General features: G+C 38.2%; 1 protein-coding gene across 1 annotated transcript; it reads left to right on the forward strand.

Annotated features, from left to right (window-relative positions):
* Positions 1 to 10,064: 10,064 nt before the first annotated feature.
* On the forward strand, positions 10,065 to 14,167 carry LOC115712209 (leucine-rich repeat receptor-like serine/threonine-protein kinase BAM1). Its single transcript, XM_030640458.2, has 2 exons — positions 10,065 to 12,864; positions 13,289 to 14,167. Exons 1-2 carry the CDS (start codon positions 10,281 to 10,283, stop codon positions 13,807 to 13,809), a joined length of 3,105 nt encoding a protein of 1,034 aa, XP_030496318.2. The 5' UTR covers positions 10,065 to 10,280; the 3' UTR covers positions 13,810 to 14,167.
* Positions 14,168 to 23,334: the final 9,167 nt, after the last annotated feature.

Raw genomic sequence — 23,334 nt, forward strand, 5'->3', positions numbered from 1 at the left:
GCATTGTGCTGACTCCGGTCCCCAGAGATGAGGAGAGGCAAGAGCTTCGGATTGCCAAGTATAATTATGCCCTTGACGAGTACACCCGGGGGCACGCTGAGGTGGAGGCCTTGAAGAGGGTTTTGCGAGAGGAGGTGCAAAACTCTCTTAACGAGGAGAACTACCGAAATCCGTGGGATCTGAACATGGACCCCCTGACGGACTAGTTCAACCGTTTCCTTGGGCCCACCTTGGCCCTTTTTGCCTCCGAGATGACCAGTGAGTACGTCGCCCAGCTGACTCGGTGCGCGCCTAAGCGGTACGCTGCTTGTGCATCCTTGAACTCCGTCTACCAGGTTCAGGATCTCAGCCATGCCTTGGCTGCGGTAAGTACTTTGTGATTTATTTCTTTCCTCATTATTTTACTTAAGGCCTTCACTCACTCTTACTTCCTTTTCCAGATTACTGCAGAGGCCGGCCGCCTTTCCAAAACCATAATTAATCATGGCTTCGTCTTGTCCGAATTTGGGGGCATAGACGAGGTTGTGAAGATCCTGCAGGACTTGTCTGCTGAAAGGCGGGCGTTCCAGGAGGAGGCTGAGCGGAAGGAGGCTCTTGCTAAGTCCAAGTTCGAGGAAGAGGCTAAGCAAAGGGAAGCCCAGGCAGAGGCGATGATCCGAGAGGAGGTCCTTCGGAGGGATAGGCTGGAGGCGAAGCACCGGGAAGCGTTGAGGGCGGAGGGCAAAGCTACTGCCAAGGCAAAACGCGAGCTTCGGGAGGCCAGGGAGGCCTTGGACGAAATGGCCGCCAAGTTGAGGTCCTTAGAGGAATTGCACCAGGCGGATTTGGAGTCCAGGGCTAACTTAGCCGTGGAGATGAAGGAGCTCAAGGACTTTAAAGACCAAGCCTTGAAGAAGGCTAAGAAAGACGAGCTCCTCTCCCCTGTTTCCTGCAGCCGTTGTATTAAGCGCTTCGATGACGGTGTCTACATGGCCTGGTCGACGAATGGCCATAGTATCAAGCTTGACTTCTACCCCAAACCTGCGGAGATGATTGCCAAATTTCGGGAGAAGAAGAAGAAGCTTGACGCCATGCTTGAGGCGCGCATTGGTCCTCGCCTTCCTCCTCGCATTGATTAGGCCGTTCTGAATCCAGCTCATTTCAACCAAGCTTTTTCTTATCTTTTTTTTTTTATTATTTACAGCTATTTTGCTTTTGTTTAAGACAATCTTTATTTTAATAGCTGTTTTATTTTCTAAGGGGAGACAATGATTAAGGCCTGTCCCCGGGCCCTTTGTATATATTTTTTTTTACCTGTCCTCGGGGGCAGGATTTTTATATATATGATCTTTTTTTTTTCGATGCATATTCTTTCTTTTGGACCTGCCCTTAGGGTCAGGATATTTATACATATGATCTTTTTTGATGCATAATTTCTCTTTTTGGATCTACCATTTGGGTCAGGATATTTTACTTTTGGCCTGTTTTTCGTCTGTCCGTGTGGTATGCCTTAGTACCCCCTGAGTGGCATGAAAGTTTAGTTTTGAAGGCACTCAATTTTATTTAAAATACAGAGGTTGCATACACTTTAGACGGTACAAACCCTTTAACAAACAAAGCCTAAGTTATACATTTGGACTATTGGTCATATTTTTGGAGGTGATCAGCGTTCCAGGCCCTTGGCACAATGGTTCCATCCATCCTTTTTAGCTTATAAGTTCCGGAGCCGATTTGGTCCTCGATTTCATATGGCCCTTCCCAATTTGGCACAAGTACCCCCACACCGGGTTCTTGGGTGGCTGGGAAGACTCTTCTTAATTTGTCTAGCTTCAGGGTCCGATACACACCTTAAATAAGGCATGTTGAGTCCTCTTCGGTAGAGAATTTTATCCATCATTACATAACGATGAGCATGATACTGAATTTTTTTGGACAGTGCCCTTTCTTGGGCAACTCACCTTTTGTTATGTATTCTATGATGGGGACCATCTAGCTGGGTTCTTGCCCAACCTTTACTATGACCTCTTTTATTTTGATGCTTGGCTCTGCCAAGCGTTCCACGGGTACTACCCCCAGTCCTTCAATTTCACTGTCCGAAGCTAGCTTAGCCAGGCAGTCCGCGTGAGCGTTCTTTTCCCTGGGGATTCTTTCTACTTTATAGTCTGTGAACTCGTGGAGTAGTTCCCGGACTATCGTTACATACGCGGCCATTCTTTTGCCGCGCATTTGATACTCTCCCGATATCTGGTTCACGACCAGTTGGGAGTCGCTGTAGACTTCTACTCTTTTGGCCCCCACAGCCTTTACCAATCTCAGCCCTGCTATCAAGGCTTCATACTCGGCTTCGTTGTTTGAAGCTGAGAAGTCGAACCGTAGGGCTGCCTGGAGTCGAAGTTCGCTCGGGGAGATCATTGCAACCCCCGCTCTGGATCCATTTTCATTGGAGGCTCCGTCCACAAATACTTTCCATGTGGGGACTGATGGTACCGGCGCATTCGCGGTTGCCTCGGCTTCATTACATTCGGTGATGAAGTCTGCCAAGGCTTGTCCCTTTATGGAGATACGGGGTATGTAGTGCAAGTCGAATTGACTTAACTCCATCGCCCATTTGAGGAGCCTTCCGGGCGCCTCTGGCTTTTGCAGGACTTGCCGGAGTGGGTGATTGGTCAACACCTTGATTGGGTGCGCTTGGAAATACGGCCTTAATTTTCTTGAGGCCATTAGGAGGCAGAAAACTAGCTTTTCGATGATGGGGTACCGCGTCTCCGCCCTATCATGCGCTTGCTGACGTAGTACACGAGATGTTGAGTTTTCTCTTCTTCTCGGACTAAGGCAGCACTGACCGCGTGTTAGGAGATGACCAAGTATAGGAACAGGTCCTCTCCGAGAACGGGTTTTGACAGGAATGGAGGCTTGGCCATGTGTTCTTTCAATTTTTTGAATGCCTCCTCGCACTCGTCAGACCATTCAAATTTTTGGCACTTCTTCAAAATGTTGAAGAAGGGAATGCACTTGTTTGTAGACCGGGAGATAAAACGGCTCAGGGAAGCAACCTTTCTGGTTAGGCTTTGCATGTCTTTGTGCTTCTTGGGGGATGGTATGCTCAGGAGAGCTTGAATTTTTTCTGGGTTTGCCTCAATCCCTCTCTGGCTGACGATGAAGCCCAGGAACTTTCCTGATTTGACCCCAAAGGAGCATTTCTTAGGGCTGAGCTTCATTCCGTATCTCCGGACTACCTCAAAATATTCTTCTAAGTCATCCGCATGGCTATTGCACGCTTTAGACTTGACTAACATGTCATCTACGTACACCTCCATGTTTCGCCCCAAGAGGCCTTTGAACATCCGGTTGACCATTCTTTGATAGGTCGCGCCAGCGTTCTTCAGTTCGAAAGGCACGACTAAGTAGCAGTATACCCCGTTATCGGTCCTGAAGCTAGTGCACTCTTGGTCCGCCGTGTGCATCTTTATTTGGTTGTACCCGGCGTACGCGTCCATGAAGGACAGCAGCTTGAATCCGGAAGTGACATCTACCATCTGATCGATCCTGGGCAGAGGGAAATAGTCCTTTGGGCAAGCCTTGTTTAGATCAGTGAAGTCTATACAAACTCGCCAGGTTCCGTTAGGCTTCGGCACTAGGACCGGATTGGCTAGCCATTCCGGGTAGTAAACGTCGCGGATCATGCCATTTGTTAAAAGCTTATCCACCTCTTTCTCTAAGGCCTCGGCCTTTACTGAATCGAGGGGTTGTCGCTTTTGCTGGACCGGCGGCATGTCTGGGTTGACGTTGAGGACGTGGGTAATGACGTGGGGACTTATGCCAGTCATGTCCTCTTGGCACCATGCAAAAATGTCAATGGCGCCCTTCAGTGTCTTTATTATTTTTTCTTTTTCCTCCGGGTCTAGGCTCTTTCCTAGCCGGAGTACCTTGGTGGAGTCGAGGTCACACACTGATACCTCCTCGACGTCCTCCATTGGTTCTACGATTTTTTCGGACCCCACGCGGGGATCCAACTCATCTTCTTCAGCCATTTCTGGCTCAATGGTTTCCCGGACCATCAACACGGGTAGGTGGGTTGCAACGTTGTAGCATTGCCTCGCCTCCCCCTGATTTCCTCTCACAGTCCCTATCCCAGCTTCCTGGGTTGGGAACTTCACGCACAAGTGCCGTATTGATGTGACTGTGCCAAAGTCTACCAAGATCGGTCGGCCGAGGATCGCGTTGTATGCTGTCGGGCAGTCCACCACCACGAAAGTACAGTACTTGAACGTGCTCTGGGGGGTGTCCGGGCACAAGGTGACTGGAAGTCTCACTTTCCCCATTGGGATAAGTGTTGTTCCATTAAACCCTGTGAGTTGGGAACCACTGGGTGAGAGGTCTTGGTCCGTCAGGCCTATTGCAGTGAAGGCCTCCTTGAAAAGTAAATTCACGGAACTTCCGTTGTCGATCAGGACCCTGGCCACCACTTTATTGGCGATGGGAGTCCCTATGACCAACGGGTCATGGTGGGGAAAACGCACCGTCTTAGCGTCATCTTTCGTGAATGTGATGGGTTGATCCATCAGCCGGGGCCTTTGAGCTGGGAGTTGAGTAACTTCCCAAACCTCATTGTGTTTCACGGCCCCTGCATACCGCTTCAACTCTTTGCGGGTAGTTCCTCCGATATGGGGTCCTCCCGAGATCATGGCCACTCTCCCATTAGGCTTGGGTTGCAGACCGGGGATATGATGGGCGTCTCCGGGGGAAGCAACTGGAGCCAATACTCCTGTCGTACCCCTTGGTGTTCCCTGCGGCACAGCTCCAGCCGCCTGGCCCGGGTTGAGATGAGGCAATCGATTTTTGATCCACTCGTAGAGGTGTCCCAATCGGATTAAGTTTTCAATCTCATCTTTGAGATTTTTGCATTCATTGGTGTTGTGCCCAATGTCGTTATGGTACTCGCATCTCTTGTTGGGGTCCCTCCGGGAACTATCCTTGTACAGAGGAGGTGGTCTCCGGTAGTGTGTATTTTGCCTAGTAGCAAAGTACACACGTTCTTGGGAGTCCGTCAACTCCGTGTACTGGGTATATTGGGGAGTGTACCCCCTTTTTTGTCGCTTTTCCTCCGTCCGGGTGCTGCCCTTGGAGGACCTTTTACTCCTCGAACCTTGGGAAGGACCGGCCAAGCTGGCAGTCGGAGCGGAGTGCGAGGGGGCTTGTCCATTTATCCCCGAGGAATTTCCAAAATGGGACGACGCGGGGGCCAAGGCCTGGCCCTGGCTATATCCGGGAGTAGCGGAGAATTGTATGCCACTCATTGGTGGAGTTGCGGTCGGGACAGTACCCGACGGCTGGGCTCCGGGCACATACCCTGCTATCCCAGTGGGATAATATCCTCCATAGGCCACTATTTGGGCCTCTTCAAGATTGATGTATTTTTGGACTCTCTTCTGGAAGTCCTGAAGGTTTGCAGCTCCTTCCTGTTGCAGTTCGTTCCAGAATGGAGTTCCTGCACGGATGCCTGCCTGGAGAAGGGCAAGCTGTTGTCCGTCATCAACTTTCTTGCTCTTCGAGGCTTCCTCGCAGAACCTCTTTATATAATTCTTTAAGGTCTCCGTAGGCAGCTGCTTGATGTTAGTCAAGGCGCTGACCTCCAGAATAACCTTTCTTGCGGCGACAAACTGTCTCCGGAAGTTGGTCTGTAATTTATTCCAACAGCCCACGGATCCTGGTTCCAGTTTCTTGAACCACTCCTCCGCGGACCCACTTAGAGTAAGCAAGAAGCACAGACACTTAGCGTCATTGCTGACTCTCATGACCGTCATGACCCGGTTGACCCGTGACAGATGGTCGCTTGGATCGGAGTTCCCGGTATAAGCTGCCATTTCGGGCATCTTAAAATTCTTGGGGAGCTCCACTTCCAGGATGTGCTTGGCACACGGCTCCTGATCCTCAAAGTCTGAGTCAGAGTCGTCGCCTTTCTATCTTCGGGAGACTCGGGCGATATCTTTTTGGAGTATGGCAAGTTCCGCCATGATTCCTTCATTTAACGTTCCCGTGGAGACCGCGGGCCCGTATTTCTTTTGGTCAAGGTGATCCCGGAGGTCACCTTGATTCCCATTGATTTGATTTCTCAAATCAATGGGAGGACATTTCTGTCCTCTTCTTCCTCTACCCCCGGGCTCCTGGTGCACGGAAACGCTTTTTCGGTCCTTTCGATCCTGAGGGCCAAGACTCCCTTTTTGGAGTTTGCCCCTCTGCAGACTTTTCCCTTTCGAGAAATCTGGGCGGACCTTTCGCGGATCCTGCACTTTTTTCTTCTTCCCGGGGGTAGAAGTAGGGTTTTTCTTTTGGTTCCCTTCAGCGGGATACCTTATAGGGCTTGGTTCCCTAGATTTTTGCTGTTGGGTACTTGGCGAGGATTCCTCTGGTTCCTTTCCAAGTCCAGCAGATATGGCTTTGGGATGCACGTGGATGCCAGCTGCCTCCATGGCTTTTTGCATGGCCAACATTACCTCTTGCATCTTTTGGTTTTGTGCTTTTTGGGCTGCGATCTCAGCTTCATGATCGACAGCCTTTTGTCTTAAGAGCACTAATTTCGAGTAGCTACCGTCATCGTAGGCGTACTCATCGAGGTTTCCCTCGTAATCATCATCAGGAATTCCTTCTTCTTCCTCGGAACCCTCAGCTGCTCTTGAGGCCACGTCTTCCTCATTCGGGTCTTGAGCATCTTCAAGAGGGCGAGGTTGACGAGTGCTTCGAGTCTCTATTGGAAATTATTTTACCAGGATCTTAGATCTACTCACAAGTATGTTTATTAACATCCTAAATATGAACTTTCTAAAACGATAAATTAAACACATATAAAGTTAAGAAAACCTTACATTGATGCAGCGGAATTAATGTCTCCTTCCACTCAGATCTCTAACCCTTGATTCCTTTCTGTAGCAGAGTATAATCAAGATCTGAGCCCGAATGTCCTTCTTCTTCAAGTTTTGATCCTTCACAGTCTTCCAATCTATGATTGAGTTACTGCTTGCTGTGTGTGGGCACTTACTCTTTCACTAGGGTCACGAAAAAGATGAAGGAGAAAAGAGAGAGAGGGTTTCGGCCAAGGAATAGAAAGTGGGGAAGGCTCAGTTTTTCTGAAGAGAGAAATTTCTGTCAGATTACTAATGAAAGCATGTTTTGTGACTGAGCCATCACTTTCTATTTATAGGCAACTACTAGGTTTAGGTTAGGATTTATTTGGCATTAAAATAATGAAAATATTAATTTGAAAAATCAACTTAAGTGGCCGGCCATGGTGTGGTAATGGGCCTCACTTAATTTTGCAATTTTATCAAATTTTATCTCTATTTTCTCAAAAATGCCAATTTTCCAATTCTAACCTTTTAAATGCCAAAACTAATTATTTAATAACTAAAATACATTATTAAATAATATTGTCATTTAATTTAATTATTAATTAGACATATAAAGTCTATTAATAAATAAATAAACCTAGAAAACTCTTTTCTTTACAATTTCACCCCTGCTTAGTGAAAATTCATAAAATTAGACACAGTCTAACTTTAGAATTATAATTGATTAATCACGAATCAATTAATGAGTCTTACAAGCAGAATGTTCTCAACTAGAATGGGGACCATGGATCTATATGCTGAGCTTCCAATAAGTGAACCAAATTTACCAAGTAAATTCCTACTTATTAATTCTTCGTTGAATCCACTCTAACTTAGAATTGCACTCGTACTTATATAGAGCATATTGTATGTTCCACGATATCAATATACTATCTCATTTAACCATTGTTATAATCTTATTGTGATTTAAAGATCCTCTATATAGATGATTTACATCGAGATGGGATTTCTTTACCGTTCTCACCCCTCAATGTATTTTGCCCCTTAAAACACTTAGCTACCTGTAAATGGTGTTTAGTGATCTAATAATTAGTCACTTAAACAAGAGCTCATCCATTTACTTCTATTTGCTAAGCTCGAAGGGAATCATCACTTGACTTCTATACACCAGTAGAAGCTATAGATTCCATATTTATGTTCAGCACTCCCACTCAATCATACTATCATGTTCTCGAAATATACGTATCACCCTGACCCGAAAGTAGGCTTAACTAATAAATCTAAGAACATGAATAGCACTCCTGAGTTGAGCCTAACCATATCAGGATTTAGATTCTTTTAATCTTAAGATCAACTACTGATATTGACTTGGAAAGATATGTATAACGGTAAGTTTGTAATATCTTAACTTAGTTGCAATATCGGTCCAGTCCAATGTATACTCCATACATTCGAAACTAGTATACTTTACTAATGTCCTGGAAAGAACATAACACTTACTCCAAGTGTAAGTACACATCATCGCTGATTATCCCATTAGTGTAAATCCAATAACACTGATGAAACAGGGACCAAAACTTTTGATTCATATGATCACAATCACATTCCACTGTGTTGACGATACTGTAATTGTGAATAAACATATGATCTGGATTTAACTGATTTTGTGTGTATGAATGTAATAAACATATTTAACATATTAAACCATTAGCATGTAAAATTCATGCAAACATCAATCACTTCAAATTTCTTATATTGATAACTAATCAGATTGTAAAGAGTTTTATTTAGGGCATAAAACCCAATAGTCTCCACCATTGTTGTAATGTATTGTGTGTTTACAGAAGCTTTCTTCAGCTCTCAATGAAAGCACCAAAATGTTGACCGAGGTTTTCGGCAACCAATAAAATAATAAGAGTTTAAAGAGCTGTAAGAAATTAAGAGAAGAATTTTTACGTGGTTGGGGCGTTAATGAGCCTTAGTCCACGAGTCTGTATATTTATGAGTGTATTTAATACAGAGAATGTTCTTAGTGAGTATATACTCTTCTTGCACTTATGCAATCCAAAATTCTCGACCCCCATTAATGAGCTTTGAGGGGGTATTTATAGTGTTTTTGTGAGGTGATTCCCAGAATCATAGTACATGTCTTTCTGTGACTATCAGTAAAGTTGGGTATTCCCAATGAATATACCATGGGTAATGCATGGTCAAATCCCTAGGTGCTGTAAGGATTTTATGAGGATTGTCCTTATTGTTTTTTGACCGATGTGATTCTTCACAAAGTAGCCGTCGTTAGACTCTAGTGGTCATAGTCTCGTAGGTGCAGAGTGGGGGTTGTGTCGTCAGACTTTATTGCGTGTGGCAGTTCTAACACGCCTCCTCCCATGTGGCATTAAATGCGAGATGACTGCTCAGAGGAAGCCTGACATCTCCCGAAGATGCTTTGATGCCACCTTGATCTCCAGGAGCATAGGAAACCTCGTATGCCTTCTCCGGGAGGCACGTCCGGGACAATGCCTTTCTTTATAAAGACTTAGCTATTAATTTGAATGTTAAGACCTTCGTGTCCACGTATCCCTGTCTGGTTGGTCCACGTATATTGGGCAAAATCAGGGGCAACACTTCTTATTATTTTTTTAATGAAATCTGAATATTATTATTTACTCCCGCGTAAAAAAATAAAATTATTGCAAGTTTTTTTTATTAACTAAAATGGGTGATTCTACAATGCATCTCCTTAAAAGGGATGTACTGATGCACCCTTAACTTGTTTCAGCATCTAGAAGAATTTTTTAGTATAATTTTTTTTTCATATTCATGTACGTTATAGGTATTTAAGATATCCTACAAAATTTTGAAAAATTCGGAATAATTTACAATATAAAAAACAATGTTCAAACAGTCTATTTTACACTCGTATAAAATAAAATAGTCACGCGTGCAACACAGTGTTTGAATATAGTTTTCTAACGTATATGACCATGAGAAAAAATTTGACTAAAAAATTATTTCGGATGCTAAAACACATAGATGTACATTAATATATCTATTTTAAGGGAGTGCATTGTAAAATTTTCCAACTAAAATTATTGCAAGTTGTAAAGTAATAAAATGCACTTTTTTTTATTATCTAATTTTGTTTTTCTTTCTAGTCCCCCATTTCAAAGAGCAAGGCCAACAACAATAGTCCAGCCCCCAAAATAAAAGAAATAAATAAAAAATAGGCATTAGTTTAGCGAATTACAGCTCACCAAAAAATTAGATTTAAAAAATAGTAAAAATAATTTAAAAAAACAAAAACGATAATAAAAATCACACTTTCCCACCCTCCTTACTCAACTCTCACTCATCTTCTTCATCCTTTTCCATCTCATCTTCTTCTCTCTCTCCTCCTTCTCCTCCGGCGAATTTTCTGCCGGTACGGACGTCCCTAACTAGTCGCCGAGAAGAAAAATGCGACTCTTACTTCTCTTGGTTCTTCTTCTCCATATCTACTCCCACGATTCCATTGCTGCCCGCGTACCGGAGTACAAGGCTCTTCTCTCTTTTCGAGCCTCCATCTCCGACGACTCACAATCTCCTCTAGCCACTTGGAACGCCTCCACAAGTCACTGCACTTGGTATGGCGTCACGTGCGACTCTCGTCGTCATGTGACTGCCCTCGACTTATCGGGGCTTAACCTCTCCGGTACACTTTCGCCAGACCTCGCTCACCTCCGGTTTCTCTCTAATCTCTCTGTTGCTGCCAACCAGTTCTTTGGTTCGATTCCTCCCGAGATCTCAGTGGTTACTGGGTTAAGGCTTCTTAACTTGTCTAACAATGTCTTCAACGGGACTTTTCCTACTGAGCTCGCGCAGCTCAAGAACCTTCAGATTCTGGACCTTTATAACAATAATATGACCGGAGATTTGCCTCTCGACGTCGTTCAGCTTCCGAATCTTCGCCATTTGCATTTGGGAGGTAATTATTTCAGTGGTAGCATTCCGCGGGAGTATGGTCAGTGGGAGTTTCTCGAGTACTTGGCGGTTTCGGGCAATGAGCTCAGTGGCGCGATACCGCCGGAGATCGGAAACTTGACCAGTCTTAGGGAACTCTACATTGGCTATTACAATAGCTACGAAGGTGGTTTGCCCGCCGAGATCGGGAACTTATCTTCCTTGGTTCGTTTCGATGGGGCGAACTGTGGATTATCCGGCGAGATCCCACCAGAAGTGGGAAGGCTTCAAAATCTCGATACTCTATTTCTTCAGGTGAATGGCCTATCTGGGTCATTGACGACAGAGCTGGGAACCTTGAAGAGCTTGAAATCCATGGACTTGTCGAACAACATGCTTTCTGGCGAGATTCCACCGTCATTTGCGGACCTGAAGAACTTGACGCTGTTGAATCTCTTCCGAAACAAGCTCCACGGAGCCATTCCTGAGTTTATTGGAGAGTTGCCAGACCTTGAAGTTTTGCAGTTGTGGGAGAACAACTTCACAGGAAGTATTCCCCAAGGTCTGGGGAAGAACGGGAAGCTTCAGCTTCTCGACCTTTCGTCCAACAAGTTGACTGGAACTCTTCCTCCTTATATGTGCTCTGGGAACAAGCTTCAGACTCTGATTACCTTGGGAAATTTCCTCTTTGGTCCGATCCCTGAGTCCCTTGGTAGGTGTGAATCGTTGAGTCGGATAAGAATGGGCGAGAACTTTCTCAATGGGTCTATTCCGAAGGGGCTTTTAGGCTTGCCCAAGCTCACCCAGGTGGAGTTGCAGGACAACCTTCTCTCCGGGGACTTTCCTGAGACCCATACCGTCGCTGGTAGCCTGGGCCAAATCAGTCTCTCTAACAACCAGCTTTCTGGGTCTTTACCTCCCACCATCGGAAACTTCTCTGGCGTTCAGAAACTTCTTCTCGATGGCAACAAGTTTTCAGGTCGAATCCCACCTGAAATCGGGAGACTGCAGCAAGTTTCTAAGATAGATTTCAGTCATAACAAGTTCTCAGGTACAATTGCTCCACAGATTAGCCATTGTAAACTGTTGACATTTGTTGATCTTAGTAGAAATGAGCTTTCTGGTGAGATTCCTAACGAGATTACTGGTATGAGGATTCTAAATTATCTCAACCTTTCGAGAAATCATCTAGTTGGGAGTATCCCATCATCAATAGCCAGTATGCAAAGCTTAACATCGGTTGATTTTTCGTATAACAATCTCTCTGGTTTGGTTCCGGGAACTGGTCAATTTAGTTACTTCAACTACACTTCATTTGTTGGCAACCCTGATCTTTGTGGCCCATATTTGGGGGCTTGTAAAGATGGGATTGCTGATGGAACCCATCAACCTCATGTCAAAGGCTCACTCTCTTCCTCATTGAAGCTCCTTTTAGTCATTGGATTGCTTGTTTGTTCAATTGCTTTCGCAGTTGCTGCTATCATCAAGGCCCGGTCATTGAAGAAGGCGAGTGAGTCTCGGGCTTGGAAACTCACTGCGTTTCAGCGCCTAGATTTCACCGTTGATGACGTTTTGGATTGCTTAAAAGAAGACAACATCATAGGCAAAGGAGGAGCTGGGATAGTTTACAAAGGAGCTATGCCTAACGGAGATAATGTGGCCGTGAAAAGACTTCCAGCAATGAGCAGAGGGTCTTCCCACGACCATGGTTTCAATGCTGAGATTCAAACTCTTGGTAGAATTCGACACCGCCACATTGTTAGATTATTGGGATTTTGCTCAAATCATGAAACCAATCTTTTGGTTTACGAGTACATGCCAAATGGAAGCTTAGGTGAAGTTCTTCATGGCAAGAAGGGAGGTCACTTGCATTGGGATACAAGGTATAAGATCGCCATAGAAGCTGCTAAAGGTCTTTGCTATCTTCATCATGATTGCTCGCCGCTGATTGTCCACCGAGATGTCAAATCAAACAACATCCTTTTGGATACAAGTTTTGAAGCTCATGTCGCTGATTTTGGCCTTGCCAAGTTTCTCCAGGACTCGGGAACATCTGAGTGCATGTCTGCCATCGCTGGTTCCTACGGATATATTGCCCCTGGTATGATTGCCTTCCTCATTTTTTCTTTTAGTTCTGTTTTCTGTAACATGTACTTAATAATCAGTGCCTTCCAATTTTTAATTATGTTAAGGATCTTTAAAGCCAAAGACTGACTTTTGAGTTTTGACCGACTCACACATTGATTTAATGTAGATACTAGATAGCATTAATGTTGTTTCTGAATTTTCTTAGTCCTGTGCTGAAATTTGACTCTGGGGTTTTCGGAAATGAGGCTTTTCTATTCACTCAATTAATGATTTGAAACTGTTGTTTTGACATGAAAGTAAAATGGTGTAGTAGGCATGGTACTTTTGAAAGCAGAATTTCTTGACCAATTACCTACCAAATCATAGCATAATCAAGCACTGTTAATGTTTTTGGCTGAAGTGAAAATTTTAATTATTATGGTTTTGTTTGACTGCAGAATATGCATACACATTGAAGGTTGACGAAAAGAGTGATGTGTACAGCTTTGGTGTAGTCCTTTTAGAACTTGTTAGTGGTAGGAAACCTGTGGGAGAATTCGGAGATGGAGTGGACATAGTTCAATGGGTTAGAAAAATGACAGACTCAAACAAGGAAGGTGTACTCAAAATCCTTGATCCGAGGCTCCCTTCAGTTCCCATCCATGAAGTAATGCATGTTTTCTACGTAGCCATGCTCTGTGTTGAAGAACAAGCTGTTGAGCGCCCAACAATGAGAGAAGTTGTTCAAATTCTAACAGAGCTTCCAAAGGCACCTAGCTCGAAACAGGGAGACTCAACAACAACAACAACAACAACAACAACAATCCCAACAGAGTCTTCTTCCCCTCCTCCACCTCCACCTCCTTTTCCTCCTCATCGCTCTGCTGTTGGCGGTTACGAATCTTCATCTCCTACCAACACAACAAGAGACAATCAACAGCCGCCCCAATCACCACCGCCTGATCTTCTCAGTATTTGATGAAAAGGGATTAGAGTGTTTGTTCTATATATTCCATGGATGTCCTTAGTTTTTTCTTTTTTTTTTCTTAGTATCTGCTTTCTTTTAGTTTATTATATTATGGGGTTGGGGGGATATGTTTGCTCTAACTGTTAAGGTGTTAAATCTTTTCAAGCTTTCTTTTTTTGGGGTGGGTGTACAGTAGAATTGGTTGGGGTACTTTTTTTTACTTTGTTTAATTTTTCCTCGTGTAGTAATAGTACTCTGGCTCCTGGTTGCTGCTTCACCTTCTGGTTTCTGTTTATGGCTCAGGCCTTACTTGTAATGCAAAGACGAGTCTCAGTGAAAAGCATCAAAGGGAAAGAAGTCTTTTTAAGGAGTGGTTTTTTTTTTATGACTATTGAGAGGCAAAGTTTGAAAGAGACAAATGGCTTTGGGAGGGTATAGAAAACTGTGTTTGTGGGTGTTTATTATCAAGATACAGATAGAGTAGTTGCTTTCAATTACCGAGACTATTGGGTTTTCTCTGAATTTTCTCATTGATTCTGATTAACTCCTTGGCTGTGTGCACTATCATTATTCAGATTCAGTGGTCAGAACACTGTTTTAGTGCACAGCAAATAAATATAACTACAGCATATGAGTCAAACAAACACTGCCTGGTGTTTTCCTCCAAAAATAAGTTCAAATTCACATATTCAACTTTAAAAAACCATAGTCATAGTGTGATTTGTCTTGTTAAGTCTGGACCCACACAAAAGGTTTTTTGCTTGCATAAGGATACCCATTAGGTTCACATGCATTACAAATTGGTATAAAGTGATTTGGTCAAATTTCTAATTTTCTCTTATGGGGACAATAGGTGAGATTGTCTTTCTGGTTGTTCAACTTGTGAATCTCAACTAATATATTATATGAGCTAAGATTCAAAATCCACTATACCAAAAAAAAAAAAAAGCTCTTTTCAAAAAGTGACACAACTTTATAGCGCTTTTGCAAGCAATCTTTGATAATATGGCAAATAAGTTATTTTGATATATTTGTTTTATTGTTGAGTATTAGTAACATTATCTACCACTATTTATAGATATCAACTGCATTAAATTAAAATATTAAATTCTGGGCAACCCATTCCCAACTTGCACTGTTACAATATACATATATATATTTTTATTTTTTGAAAAGATGCCGTGACAAGGCCGGTGTCCTGTTTGGTAAAGTTTGTTGTATCCTCTATTTTCAATGATATATAATATATTTTACTGAATGAAATGAATAATGTTTAAGCTGTTGAGTTATGGACATATATCTATATATGCATATCTTCAGCTTTTTGGTAGTAAAGAGAGTTGGCTAAAATTGGGTAAAGCCTGAAGAAGTGATTGATAATTTCATGGAGTAAACAGAGTGAGATGGGTATTGTCCCATCATTGTAATTTGTAAGAGTGTGTGGACCTGAAAATGCCATATTTTTGGCTGTGCTTGATTGATGATTAGTCATTTACGAGTTAGATTGAACCACCTTTCAATATTAAATGGAGCTATACATTGAGCCAGGAATCTTCAATGCTTTTATTCACATACGTACCACCCCTACCAATACCAATTTTGAATGCCACCAAATCAATGTTTCAAACTTCACAATGAAATTAAATAATAATACTACATAAAATGAAAAACAAAAAAATCTCAGTAGTTTCCTCCTCTTATTATTTTAATGGAATTTCCAACCTATTAGCATGATTAAAAGGGAGTATAATAGTAAATTATATTTTTTCTTTAATAATTTTGAGGGAGGGTGTTAAATAGTTATTTAAGATTATTTTAGTCTTTTATTTTATTTTAATTTTTTAGGTTAGTTGCCTAAGATTTTTTTTTTTTTTTTAACTTTATAATTAAATGAAACCTTTATTTCTCAGCATTTCTTTTTATTTTTTCTCTTTCATAAATAATTATCATGGTTAAGTTCAAATTCATATTCATTTATGAATTGGTAAATATTAAATAGATAGCATAGCACCAAAAAAGCCATTCTCAAAATATTGACTTAATTTCCACCATCTGGTTCTGGTGGCTCATGTTGGCTTGGGATTGTAATATAAAATATGTTTATTTTAGAATCCAATTATAGACCAGTAGTGTTATGTGCAGTGTACACCACCAGTTTGGATTATAAAATCAAGACTGGAAAGATATTTAATGCCATTTTTTTCATAACAAGACAAATCTAATAAATTCTCATTGATTTCATTCCAAATAACTCCGTTATAGTGAGGTTGAAATTAAGTACAGTTTGAGATCATCAGCCTACGACGTGGTCAGCTTTTCATGTAATAAGGATATTATGTATAATTGTAAGATTATTGGTGTAGGTTAAAAGGAAAACGATGACCTAATACTTTACCTAACCACACTAACTAATTTAAACAAATTCCATCTCACTATCAAAACTTATATAAATATATTATATATTTTTATATAAAAAAATAAGAAAAAAGAAAAAAACAGAAAGAAATATATAAACGATAATTTCACAAAATTAAGTATCCTATGTATTAATGCTAATATTTTAATTTGCCAATGACATGTTAAAATTAATTGGCCTTTTTATGAAGGAAAAATCACACATACATTTACTTATACACATGTAATAAATTTACAATATTATTAATTAGTACTATTTCAATTCAAGTAGAATAGCATATCCCCTTAATAAAAAGAAAACTATAATAACATAGCGCACGTACGTAGTATTATTTTTAAAGGAATAATTACATAAAACATTACTTTTTGTGAAAATATTTACATTTTTACGTTTAAAAAATATTTTTTACATTTTTACGATTTTCCAAAAAATAACACGAAAACAACATAAAATCAACAAGAAAACTACATAAAAGTAACATGAAAATAACAACAAAAAATAATATACAGATAACAAAAAATCAACAATAAATTAACAAGATTACAACATAAAAAGACCGTATTTTCTGTAAATAAAATCAAAAAAATCGTAAAAATATTTAAAATTCTGTGAAACCGTATTTTTGTAATTTTTTTTTGTTGTTTTTATGTTTTTGTGAAATAATTCATTTTTTAAATTTACCACTCACCTCAATGAGTAATAATTAATAAATTGATAAATGAGATTAGTTTTTATTTAATCAGTAGTTGAATGTTAAATACGAAATAATAGTAAAAAAAGGAGTTGGTAGAGAAATCCTTTTTAAATACAAGACAATATTTCTTTAACATACTACAGCACACAAATTGTGTTAAGTAATTTTAGATGTCATGCTAAATTTAGAATATAAGCACACTCTTTTAGCATACATGAATTTTTACACTTGGTATCTTTTTTTGTCATTTTTTTACATTTTTATCTTTATTCGGTTATTTAAACATTTTTAAAAAAAATATTTTTCAATATTATATTTAAAAAGTTTGATAATTACACAAATACCTATGCATGCTTATGTCATAGGTTTTCTCCAATATTACACTCCATCTCTTCCACCTTCTTCTCTTTCATCTCCAATATTACATTCCATCTCTTCCACCTTCTTCTCTTTCATTCATTTTTTTTTTAATTTTTCTTTTATTTTCTGTTAGTTTTTTTTTTTTCCATAACCCACTATCATCCCATGTGAAGCCCTAACTCACGGATTTCAAACTCTCATCTATGCTACGATCCTAAAATGGGTTTGAAAGACATTGCAAAGAAGGGAATGGGTGATGCTGCAGAGCCATATGGTTCTAAAAAAAGATTTTTCCAGCTAAGATTGAATCTTGTAAGGCAAAGAGAACCAAATCTTCGAGATTTGTCAAGGATGTAAGTTGGGTTGTTTTTTGATTTTTTTTTAGTTTTTTTCTTGTTGTTTTGTTTTTCGTTTGCTGTTTTGTGTTTCAATTTTTTTTCTCCATAACGTTTTAGGTTCTCTCCGATTTTGACTTCGAGGATGAAGTTTCTGATTTGGAAGTGAAGCCTAAAGTTAAACCCAAGAGTTGTTTACCTTGAATTTTTTTTATTTTTTTAAGTTGAAATTTGTAATCAACCGTTATTTTTTATTTTATTTTTGTTCTCATTTTTGTTTTCTTAGTTTTTTTTTTTTTGGTTTTGTTACTGCTATTAAATAGTTTTTAGCATCATTTAACCAAACTACACTATTTTTCTTTTTGTCAGTTTGGGTTTTCTTATTAGTTGTTTTTAAGTTTTAAATGTATTTTTTTAGGGATTATTGTTGTTTTTGTTCTCATTTTTTGTACGAAGGTTTTAAGTTTTCATAACATTTTCTCTTTATTTTTAATTCGTTGTTTGATTGTTATTTTAGTGTTCTATTGGCCTTTTCTAAACAGTTGTTTTAATGTTTAGTTTTAGTAGTTTTAGTGTTGTTTAATTTTATTTCACAGTCAACAATTTTTTTAGTAATTTCATGTTTTGCAGATTGTTGTTAATATGTTTTTTCCCAGTTGTTCATCTTTTAGGCTGTTTATGTCTGGGTGTTTTTAAAATGTTATTTTGTGGTTGCTTTCTGGTTTTTTTTCTGAAAGCTTAGATGATGTTTGTTTTTTCATATTTTATGACCTTCAATTCTTTCTCTGATTCAATCATGGGTGAGTTTCAATGATTTCCAGATCTCCTTCTATTTGATTCTTCATCTCTGAACGTGATTTGCTTTTTTGACTGAATGTTGTTTTTGAGTTTTTTTTGTACAACAATGGAGGTTGGATGATTTTTTTTCTTTCTGTTTTTGTATTTGGATTTTCGGGATTTAAATTGTTTTCCCTTGAGATCTACATTTTTTTTAGATCTGATTTTCCTGATTTTGGAAGAAAAATGGTTGAGAATAGGTTGGGGGATTCGTCCGCTGGGTCACGAAGAAGGAGGGTTCCATTTTCCTTGGCTGGCATTTTTGTAATTTAACAACTTTTAGTTTCTATTTTTGTTTATTTCCCTTTTTGGGGTCATAAATGTAAACTTGTTCCATTTTTAATTTATTATAGAAAAAATCCCATTATTATAATAGCTTTTAATTCAGAGTTTACTTGCTTAAAAAAATGGGGAAATATCATTTTAGATCCCGTGTTTTACAAAAGTTACTAATTAAATTTTGTTAATTGACAAAATGAACCCTGTATTTTTTAAAACTGTACAAATAACTCTGAACTGATTTTTTATCAAAATAAAACTTAACAACAATCTGATCTAGAAGTGTTATGACAAAACTGGTTACATATTCTGTATCTGTTCGTGTTAAAATTTTCTTAAAATTAGTTATATTAAAAAATAAAATTATTAAAAATAGAGTTCACGGTCCATTTTGTTATTTAACAAAACAGAAAATCCAATTAATAACTTTTACAAAACACATAACCCAAAATAATATTTATCCTTAAAAAATCATCTATTCCAATATATATATATATATATATATATATATATGATCTGGAAGCAACAACACAAATCAATTAAAGTAATTCCAAAATTACCATTTGAAAACAAAAAATCCAAGGATCATTGCAAAATGATTTTGAACCCATTAAACTATAAGACCAAATAACCAAATGAAAGAGGACAAAATATCTTATATAAAAGGCAATAAACAACTAGTGATTAAAAAAGAAAAAGGTGAGTTTAGTGATCCTATAAAAATTAAATTATCGAGGTCCAGAGAAGTTCATTTTTTTATTTAAAAAAAAAAGAGAAAAAAAAACTCCCAAAATGACAAACAACTTTAATAAAAATCTATCAAAACATAGGACTCCATTTCTTGTTCAAGCAATTGATTGCCCATTTCTTCAGCTGCAAATAAACTGTATAATGTTCTATCACTATTATTTTTTATCGTTCATTCTTTTCCCTCTCATATACTCACTTTTCTTTTTCATTTTCACCATTTTTCACTTTTGTTTTTTGTCTTTTACTTACCTTTTTGCAATGATAAGACAAGAGAAGAGAGAATATAGTAAAATGCATGTTGAAATGTGCATGAAAATATTAAATTTCTTGTTTTACTTCCTTGTTTTTTCACTGGCAATATGAACTGTCTATGCATGGTCCCTTTTCCTTATCGTGTTTTATAAGATATATATAAGGTTTATATAATGCTGCATCCGTTAAATTTTTCATCTAAATATTCTTATTTTTGTAAAAAAATAATAATTCATTTAATATCTTCTTGGGTGAAGATAAATGTTTTGAAGGAGAGTACAAAATTATTTCATACAAGAAGGAAAAAAAAATTAAAATAAAGAGAGATTTCATACTCATACCAGACTCTATAAATAAATAAATATTTATATATATATTTCAACAGAAGGAAAAGGAACCGAATTGTAATAAGTATAAATTATATTTCAAAAGAATGTTCATTCAGTAATATAATTTGTGATTAAATTTATTATTTTTAGTTAAACTAAGGTTATTAATTATTATATTTGACATATGAAATTAATAAGTAAAAAACAAGAATGATTGAGAGGTTAAAATAATTATTATTGTTCATATTTTGTAATTATTTTTAAATATTTATATTTCTTAAGTTTTAAATCAAAATAAACCACCTTTTTAGTAATAATGTTATATTAAAAGAATTAAAAAAAAAAAATCAAGATACGAGTTCATTTCCTTTCAAATAATAATAAAAAAGGGAAAATCAACACTTTTAAACCATAATTAAATTTTGTAAATGAAAATAAGATTATTTAATTTAGAGAGTTTTAAGTAACTACATGTATTAGTAAGAAATTAATTTACAAAAAAAGAAAAAGAAAAAAAGAGTAATTAGTGACTAAAATGCTTTATATTTTCAAAATATTAGATGGTAGCAGTGACAAAATAAACGTATTTGATAAATTTGAAAATATTATGTAAGAAAAAGATTAAGTATAAAAGTACAATATTTTGAAAACATTAGACATATTTACCTAAAAAAATACAGCAGTACAACACTTCTAATAAAATGTAGTATTTTGACCGTAATTTACTAGAAAAGAAAAAGGTTTCAAATAGTCTTTACTCATTCTTTTTTTTTTTAAAAAAAAAATTTAGGACTTGAACTAGAACTTTCAACACACATGGACCCTCCTATGGCTACTTGAGCTAGCCTCAAGTAGTTTAATCTTGGCTAATTATGATTTTTACCCCCTAAACTTTAACATGTACTAAATTATATTCTTAAATTTTTTTAGCTGTTAAAAATTCCCCATGAACTATTGAAATTGTTAAATTTAAGGACTTTTGTCTAATTTCATTCAATTTTACTATTTCAGTGATTGTTTATGTAATAAACCATCCTCCCAGACTTTGATATCTACCAAATCATGTCTCTTGAACTTTAATATGTTCTAAATCATGCCTCCTGAACTTTCATCCATGTTAGACATTTTTTTTTTTATTAAAATTAGACAAAAGTCCTTAAATCCAATAATTTCAATAGTTCAGGAAGCATTTTTAACAACATTAAAAGTTCAGGGGGCATAATTTAGTACATGTCAAAATTCGAGGGATAAAAATATCAAAATTAAGTTGTGGTAGGAGTACATCGAGAGGAAGATATGATGACAGAAGAGACAATCTCACCCATTCACGCTCTTGTTGGGAAGTTGAGTGCTACTATTCTCACAAAAAAGGGACATATATGTTAGGCGGAATTGTGAAGACTTGACCAAACATCTTAAAGCAATGAGGAATCAAGAATACAAAGACATATCAGATTCCCCAAATATTGCTGGTGAAGGCTTTGGAAGTGACTCTGATGTTCTCTCTGTCATAGCTAATGAAGTTTTTTCAGACTCTTGAATTTTGGAATTTAGTTGTTCATTTCACATGTGCCCTTATAAGAAGTAGTTTGATACTTATAAGACATATGACGGTTGTACTATTTTGATGGGCAGTGATTCTAGCTCTAAAGTTGTTGGAATAAGAACTGTTAAGGTGAAGATGTTTGATGGTGTTGTGAGAACACTGACTGATGTGAGACATGTTCCAAAGTTAAAGAGGACCTTAATCTCTTTGAGAGATTTGGATACTCGTGGTTATGACTATTTTGCAAAAGATGGTGAACTAACTATCAAGAAAGGTGGCTTAGTAGTTGTGAGGGGTCGAAAAGAGCAAATTTTGTATAAATTAGTCAGAAAGACTATTTTAGGTGGAGCTGTGAAGGTGGAGTCAAGTCAACACTACAAAAAATCTTACTTTTAGTCACAACAAAACTTGTGACTAAAAGTGAAAAAGTTGTAACTGATTATAAATTATCATTCTCACGTTGTGACTAAAAAGTCCGTGGCGAAAAGTATTAGTCACAAAAATTACAATTTGTTGTGACTAAATGTATTTTTAGTCACAATACTTGTGACTAAAATCAAATTAGTGACAATTTGTGTCTAAATAATATGTTTAGTCACAAGTTACTTTTTTGTTGTGACTAAAAGTCACATTTAGCCACAAAAGTTTTTTTGTTGTGACTAAAAAGTTATCACTAAAAGTGGTATTTTTGTAGTGCAAAAAATGCATCCAGTTAGAGTGAAGGAATGCAACAAGATGGAGAAGACTCCAATTTCAATTAGAGATTGATTGAAGAAAGAAGGCATGAATGAAAGACTGAAGAATGTAAAGACAAGTGCTCAAATGAAGTTCAGTGAGAGAATGAGCTCGATGCATATATCCTCTTATTGATGCTTTGAGTTGCGTATTTAGGGAATTTGAGTCAAGGTGAAGATTGTTAGATATTTGACTCAAACTAATTTTGGGTAATCATTAAATAATTGTATGACAAAAAAAATCTTGCTGACCAAGTTTTGAAGAGTCTTCTTTAGGAAGCTTTGAAATGTCTTGGTGCCCAAGTTTATTCTTCCTATAAATATGTGTTTTGTGTGTGAGAAGAAGAGTGAGTTATGAAAAGAAAAGTGAGTGTGAGTTTGTAGTGTAGTGAGAGTGTGGAAGAAGAAAATGGTGTATTGAGATTTTGGTGGAGAGATTAAGATAGTGAGTGTGTAATTTTGAGTTATAAGTGAAATATATCTCTTTTTGTGGATTTGGTAACGAGTAATTTTTTTTTTTGCTTTGTTTCCTTATTATTTCGATGCACTTGAGGTTTATTATTTTCTCCCTTGGTAATTGCATGGATTACATTAAGACAATCACTCTCCATGCAATCAATCTTCCACCCATTATTGTAACACCATTTGAGAGTGTTGGGCCCCGCTCTTCTACCTTGTCGGGCCGCTACCTCACCTTTGACTCCCACATTAGTATGATATTGTCCGCTTTGGGCCTAAGCCCTCACGATTTTATTTTTGGGCACCTTCCCAAAAGGCCTCATACTAATGGAGTAGTGTCCATCCTTATATACCCATAATTCTTCCCATTCCTAGCCAATGTGGGACTTTGGTTGCATTCCCAACAATCCTCCCCTCAAACATAGGACCACATACTCGTGGCCTCCCCTCCAGCGAAACTACCTTATGCCACCACTATCACCAAGGGAACTCGTTGCCTGACCATCACCTTTGTCAGGAAGACTTTCGACACAGGTCCTAACATCA

The sequence above is a fragment of the Cannabis sativa genome, chromosome 4 (genome assembly GCF_029168945.1).
Source record: "Cannabis sativa cultivar Pink pepper isolate KNU-18-1 chromosome 4, ASM2916894v1, whole genome shotgun sequence".
NCBI lineage: Eukaryota > Viridiplantae > Streptophyta > Magnoliopsida > Rosales > Cannabaceae > Cannabis > Cannabis sativa.